Here is a 6,553-nt window from a genome sequence, read left to right as displayed (position 1 = left end):
TCCTGACCGAAGCAGTCTCAAACCTTCACGCTGCATGGCGTGGAGGAGAATCGTCCACCTTGACTGGGACTGATACATCAATGGGAATCGGTCTCCCAGTTCATTTATTTAGATACCCAGTTTGCATTATCCAAGAGGAGGCGTTTTTAGCCCTGGCGCATACATCGGCTTTTCTTTCCATTTCCACTCACTTTTGGCTATAACACAGCACATTGGTTCCATGGTGCATTGCGGGAGCATCGGGGGAACTTTGGATACATAAGGCCAGCGTTGAAGTTTTCATCGGGGGCCCAATGGAGTCTTGTACATACTATTTGCCGCTTATAACGAATGAAACGAATGAAGCTCAGTATCTTTCGGGGAAGGCTTTTGTATGATTCACATGGATGCTAATAGCACGAAACAAATAGACTATCTAGATAATGTACAGAACACGAGTCATTGGGAGTAGTAATGCAGTTGCTGGGCCGAAGGAAACCATCATCACCTCTGATATCTCAACACATTGCTCTTGAGGAAAAGACAACCCCCAGAGACAAGGAAAGGGTAAAAAAGAAAAAAGGAGAAAGAGTTCATAGACCGTGAGGAACGCGAGAAAGGCGTATCTACACTGACTTGAGATCCCCGTGGTAAGGTGACCAGATGCCTCTGACACTCTCGTTGAGACTGGTGACCGGCTTCTTCTGCTTCTTCAACTTTTCTCCACTCGCCTCCTTCAGCAGGTTGGCCTTTTGGAGAATCTGTTCCGGCTCCAGGTTCCGTACGCAGATCGCCTTCTCTCGTCCGTTGATGTAGTGTCCTCGTAGGACGGGGTGTTTGTGCGGTCGTGGGGAGACACGGATTTCAATCTGCGGGTTTTCCTTTGCGAACGCGGGGAGTTGGTGCTTCAGAAACGCCCTGCGCAGTCAATATGGTCAGTCCGATGCTCTTTCTTGTTTTCTTCAAAATCCCGATAATTTTCTTCACTCACACCATGCCCCGCGAGCTGCCCGCCCAGTCGCAGTAATGTAAATCAAGGCGTTTGCATTGGAGGATGAAAGCGCCGACGCCGTTCTGCAATCGTTAGCAGTGTGACAAGAGCCACTCGAGGATCTATGGATTCAGTAAACATACTCTGGCGGCGGTCACCGCCCTGATTCCTTGTACAGGCATCGTTGGTCCGATTCGTATCGTCTGCTTCTTTCCGATCAGATCCAACGACGGCATCCATCAATTCAAGCCCATTCGGAACAACCATTCCCCGGCTCCGGCACCCAGCGAGCAGCGTAGAGCGGTGATTGGCCAGCGTCTCGTCGCGGCAATCGCGGCTCACGACTCGCGGCTCGCGGCTCGGTGAAGCTCAGGAAACTTGCAAGGAACGCGAAACTACATCGTGCCAGTACGGCGTAGACCGCTCAGCGATCACCCATCCCGGACGCCGGTGACAACTCGGACCCCTGCAAAACCTTCCGTCCTGGAGGAATTCATTCTGCCTTGATTTTTCGAATTTCACCAAACTTAATCCTGCTGGAGAGGGCAAAATGACGGACAAGCTCCCTCCTCCGCTGCTTGCGCTCTTCCAGCCGCGCCCGCCCCTTCGCTATATCCCTCCCTCAGACCGCGCACCAGAGGATATCCAAAAGAGCACCATCTCCGGTATTGCGCAGTATCTCGAAGATTTCAAAAAGTATCCGGAAGAATTACCGTACAATGCCACCGAGAGCTGGTTCCAGCGCAAACTGCGTCAGAAGGAGGAGAAAAAGGAGAGCCTGAATCAGCAATTGACAGACGATCTGCAGACTTGTATGTCCTCCTACACTCGACGTGGTGTGAGGGGTAGTGCCTATACTGACCGTGATGATTTTTTCCGAATGATGCAGATGACCCCAGCAACGACTCCCAAGCTCGAGGTGATCCGTTCAAGACACTTTTCGTTGCGCGACTCAGCTACGACATCAAAGAATCTGATCTGGAACGTGAATTTGGAAGGTTTGGGCCTATTGAGAGGGTATAGTCATGTCCTGAAAATTTGGTACCATTCCTTAGCCGTGCTAATATCATTATAGATTCGCATTGTCAAAGACAGCACAAACAGCAAAAAGCCACATAAAGGATATGCATTTATTGTGTATGAACGTGAAAAAGATATGAAAGGTACTGGGTTTTCTTGACTTGAATCCTATTCTATTCGGGCAAGGGTGGCCTCAAGTATGACGTGTGCTGATACCCTTTCCAACCTTCAGCGGCCTACAAAGAGACAGATGGTATTCGGATCAAAGATAGACGGGTTTTGGTGGACGTTGAGCGCGGTCGGACCGTCAAGGGCTGGAAACCACGTCGCTTCGGCGGTGGGCTTGGCGGTCGCGGATATACGAAGGCGCTTCCATCGCGTCCCGTCGGCCCCGGCTCGTTCAATGCTCCGTCAGGCCCTGGCGGATTTGGGGGTGGCTTCCGTGGTGGCTTCGGAGGCCGTGGTTTCCGTGGAGGCTACCGTGGAGACCGATTCGGCCCTCGCGGAGGTGTTGGGTATCAAGGCAATCGCAACGGGTTTGGTGGAGGTGGAGGAGGTGGACAAGCACCGCCAAACGCCCCCTCTGGACCTGGAGGTGGCCGGAACGCAGGGTTTGGCGCCTCCTATGGCGGTGCCGGGCGCTATGAGCGCGAACCACGAGGCGCTACAGGAAGCAACCTCGAACCCGTTCGCCCTAGAGAAGGATATTCGGAGCGTGACCGAAGAGACCATGATCGTGATCGCGAGCGTGACAGGCACAGGGACCGCGATCGCATGACAGACAGGGAAGGTGACCGATACAGGGACCGCGATCGTGACCGCGATCGTGACCGTGACCGCGACAGGCATGGCGGTGGTCGGGATGACTACGGCCGGAAGAGACACCACGAAGATGATGGTTACGAAGACCCTCGTGCAAAACGCAGGTATTAGGAGGGATCACTGCGCGGTGGCCACAGGAAAAAGCGTTCTACTTGACCAACCGAGTTGACTTCTGAGGAAGGGTGGGTGGGTATCCAGGTAGTCTTATCTGACATTGAGCATTATACCCCCCTGTTTTGCCAAGGGTAAGGTGGGAAAAGAAAGCCAGCGAAAGATCAGAATATACCACGGAATGCCGACTACGGATAAATAATAGCACATCTTCTACTTACAACAGTCCTACCGCGGCTCGGGCTGACCTGCTAACATGGCTCCCCGACACCGACCTCGACCACTTCCAAACATGACAACTACGCCTACTGTTCATGCGGATGGTACTCCATACCTTCTAGCCAAAGGAGGTCTTTTTTCTTTTCTTTTCCTTCTTCTCCCTTTCTGCTCATGTCTCGTGTCGGATTATACCGTTTTCATTATGTCTCTTGTTTTCCTATCGATTTCTCAGGCATGTGTGACCACTATAGTATTGTCAGGGTAAGTATCAAATCAGTGTACGTTAGTTTAGGCACAAGGATAGGTATCGTCGTGGGCTAGAAAAGTTCGGGGGCGACGAGGTAAGATCAGGTAAGCTCTTATAGCAGCATGCCAGCATCCAACACCTTCCTTTTATTGCACCTGTAAAGTTTCCAGGCACGGCGAGGCCAATTATTTTCTTTCTGTACTTAGCATAGCCTTGTTTTCCATTCTTGCTCAGGATATGGAGCACTATTTTCTCCCAAGGAAATGATCTTGTCGTAAGCTTATATGTAATGCAATTTTGGTGTATGTCCATCATCATGCGTCACGTAGAATCTAGGACTATAAAGGTGGGGAAAGGGAAAAGAAAAGCGCCTAGCCAAACTCCGAGATATGTCCCAGTATAGAGAAGAAGAAAAAAAAAGAAAGGGAACCAATTTTTAAGGTATCTTGTTGAGGCCGCGATCACTCCGCGTCCACATCCATCCCAGCGTCCTTGTCCAGAATTTTGACCTGACCATCGCTGCGGGTCCAGGACGCCTTCAGGTCGATACGGAACTCGGACGTGGCCACACCGAACATCTTCAGGAGGGTAGTCTGGCGGGAATCGAGGGTCTCGCCTTCCCTGCAAACGGGGTATCCCTCCTGGCCATCGGTCAGTTCCAGCATCACCTTGCCCTTCACCAGGCGGGTGGGGACGCCAAGTTTGCGCAGAGCAGGCTCCATAGTGTGACTGATCGGCTCGTCTTCAGAGGCCGGGACCTCGCCGGCACGAGCGTACACCAAGCCATTGGGGATCGTGAAGGGGCGGGTGCTGACGGTGCCCGCGCGAGCAAAATCCATCGGGCGGAAGGAATCAAAGTACCCGATCACAGACGCCGGGTCCCGCGAGGTGAACAGCAACCCGACAGCGCCAGTGAGGTAGGGTGTCACCTTGTGCAGGTTCGCTGCGGCTTCGTTTTCGGGCGTTTGGCCCAGGGCGACAGCCATGACCTTGGTCTTGCCAAAGAAGAGTCTATCAAAACGCTTCTGGTTAGAGAATCCATTTTCTCTCAAGACTTGACTTCTCGTCTCCCTCCCACCTCTCCACCACTTACCGACTGTCCGCAAACTCAGCCCGTACATCCTTCAAATAGGTGTTCCGCATGTTGTCCACCGCAAAGACGAAAAGATGGTCGTACTCCTCAACACATTCTCGAATATTCGCATACAGCCGTCTGGTCTGCTCTTTGTGGGACTTTTTGGCGGTCTTGGATTCGTGAACGATCCTCGCGCGCTTAGAACGGGGCATTTTGATGTACCGGTGAGGATTCTAGTAGAAAAAAAGACACAGAATCAAGGAAAGATTATTGCAAGGACCAGTTCAAAGTAAATGGCGTTTAATCTCCAACTCTCCACAGTCGGCAAGAATTGGGCGATTATTTTTTTTCCCGTGATTTTCTGATAACGGAACGGCGCAACATTGATGCGTGGCCCTTATCCAGCGGGTCTAGTCCGCTTCGGGGAATCAGCTTAGACCGACGGCTGTTGACTCTTGAGGGACATCACGATCGTCGCCCAGTCTGTTGTCATTGAACTCCTCGGCTTCTCAAGCCATGTCTAGGCAGAGAGTCGATGAAAATTAGGCAGTGCGGGTGTCCTGTGGTATTTCTGCGGTGGCGGAGCAGCGAATCATGCTCGATTTCATGGACTACATCCAGCTCGCCTTCGCCGAAGCGACCGGCTGGAATGGCGAGAATTCGTATTCGTCGCTGACGGCGACGGCGCAGTGTATGTGAAGGAGACTTGAAATACTGCTTTTTGGAAGGGGGTTTTGTGTCTGACTGTTCAATAGCTCTTCTGGACTTTTCGACTCCCGAGCGTCTACGCGTCCATCTATCGTCTCTGTCGACCCCTCATTTCGCAACCAGCTACACACTCGGCACAGTCGGGCTGATCGATGGATCGGTCTCATATCTGTTTAGTACTGTGCCGTTTGAAAATACCGCAAGCAAGAGCGCCTTGATACCGCTTCGCAAGATTGCTCCCGGTTACCGTCAGGTCCAACCGCCCGTCGCTCCTGTGGAAGATTGGGGATGGGACTCCCTGTTGGGTGATATCAATAGCGTCGGCAGCGGGAACAAGATAGACAATGAAGTGGAATCTACACGACGGAAAGCCACGCTTCTTCATGCGACCTTGCATCTGCCACCACCGACTACGCTCAATGCGTTGTTTCTGCGTCGCCTCTCGCCGACGATGCAGCTGTCGCTAGCTGTTTGCTCCACGCAAGGCCCCCCGCTGTCCAAATCCGCGCCTCAGGCCTCTCTCCTGACACAGCTATCGCACAATACGGGCAAGTATAGTAACGAGTACCTATTCAGCACAGACAATACCCTGTTCGGGTGGCGCGGCCTGTGGAATTTCGGCCCTGATCCGCGCAAATCACAAGATCAATCGTCTGCACGCCTGTCTCTCCTGTCTGCAGGGGCGGAAGCATATTATTCGCCAGTGTCCTCGCTAGTGGGCATGTCGACAGGCCTGAGATTCAGTACCCTCCCAGCCGCCACGGAGGGTTCTCCATCCCTCACCGGCAACCACGGCGGTCCGATATCCACATTCCCGTATACCCTAACGTTAACGCTCACGCCGCTGACGGGCTCCCTATCCACGACGTACTCGGTGCGTGCATCGCCTAACCTCGCCTTTTGCTCGCGGTTCGGGTTCAACGTCTATAGCTGGGAGAGCGAAATGGTGGCTGGCTGTGAACTCTGGCGACAAGGCCGGAAGACGCCCGCGCGCTCCTCGCTGGATGGTGACGATGGCCTCGAATGGGCCCGACGGAAGATGCGCGGTGAAGCTCTCCCTATTCATGAATCACCTTCAACAACACCTTTTGAGCCTGCTACGACTCCTCTCCTGGGCGAGAAGGAAGATGGAGCAGGTGAATCTGTCGTCAAGATCCGTGTTGACCAGTCCTGGAATGTCCGTCTGCTCTGGGAAGGCAGAATCAAGGAATTGTTGGTCAGCGCCGGCATCGGGCTCGGTCCTGGTTCCTTTTCCCCTTCTTGCTCGTCTGTGCCGGCGGCCGGGTCAACCTCGAGTGCCGGTGGCGGACATCCGCCGTCGTATTGGCGGGGTGTAGGTGTGTCAATTCTTTATTCGTCATGATTATATAACCAGGGTCCC

General features: G+C 53.0%; 4 protein-coding genes across 4 annotated transcripts; 2 read left to right on the top strand and 2 right to left on the bottom strand.

Annotated features, from left to right (window-relative positions):
• Positions 1-429: 429 nt before the first annotated feature.
• On the bottom strand, positions 430-1,176 carry ASPZODRAFT_127086 (hypothetical protein). The gene is made up of 3 exons (XM_022721650.1): positions 1,114-1,176; positions 971-1,053; positions 430-897 (listed from the first exon to the last, which is right to left on the bottom strand). Exons 1-3 carry the CDS (start codon positions 1,150-1,152, stop codon positions 606-608), a joined length of 414 nt encoding a protein of 137 aa, XP_022585589.1. The 5' UTR covers positions 1,153-1,176; the 3' UTR covers positions 430-605.
• Positions 1,177-1,414: 238 nt separating this feature from the next.
• ASPZODRAFT_127085 (hypothetical protein) lies at positions 1,415-3,370 on the top strand. Its single transcript, XM_022721649.1, has 4 exons — positions 1,415-1,782; positions 1,860-1,987; positions 2,046-2,133; positions 2,223-3,370. The coding sequence occupies exons 1-4, from the start codon at positions 1,521-1,523 to the stop codon at positions 2,921-2,923; spliced, it is 1,179 nt and encodes a 392-aa protein (XP_022585588.1). The 5' UTR covers positions 1,415-1,520; the 3' UTR covers positions 2,924-3,370.
• A 74-nt stretch (positions 3,371-3,444) lies between these two features.
• ASPZODRAFT_127083 (hypothetical protein) lies at positions 3,445-4,783 on the bottom strand. Its single transcript, XM_022721648.1, has 2 exons — positions 4,483-4,783; positions 3,445-4,400 (listed from the first exon to the last, which is right to left on the bottom strand). The coding sequence occupies exons 1-2, from the start codon at positions 4,674-4,676 to the stop codon at positions 3,851-3,853; spliced, it is 744 nt and encodes a 247-aa protein (XP_022585587.1). The 5' UTR covers positions 4,677-4,783; the 3' UTR covers positions 3,445-3,850.
• A 275-nt stretch (positions 4,784-5,058) lies between these two features.
• On the top strand, positions 5,059-6,535 carry ASPZODRAFT_138199 (hypothetical protein; the record flags this gene model as incomplete). The annotated part of the gene is made up of 2 exons (XM_022724427.1): positions 5,059-5,155; positions 5,220-6,535. 2 exons carry the CDS (start codon positions 5,059-5,061, stop codon positions 6,533-6,535), a joined length of 1,413 nt encoding a protein of 470 aa, XP_022585586.1.
• Between the last annotated feature and the right edge of the window lie 18 nt (positions 6,536-6,553).

This window comes from Penicilliopsis zonata (genome assembly GCF_001890105.1).
Source record: "Penicilliopsis zonata CBS 506.65 unplaced genomic scaffold ASPZOscaffold_1, whole genome shotgun sequence".
Lineage (NCBI taxonomy): Eukaryota > Fungi > Ascomycota > Eurotiomycetes > Eurotiales > Aspergillaceae > Penicilliopsis > Penicilliopsis zonata.
The sequence above is the reverse complement of the archived record's forward strand: the minus strand, read 5'-3'. Positions and strand labels throughout refer to the sequence as shown.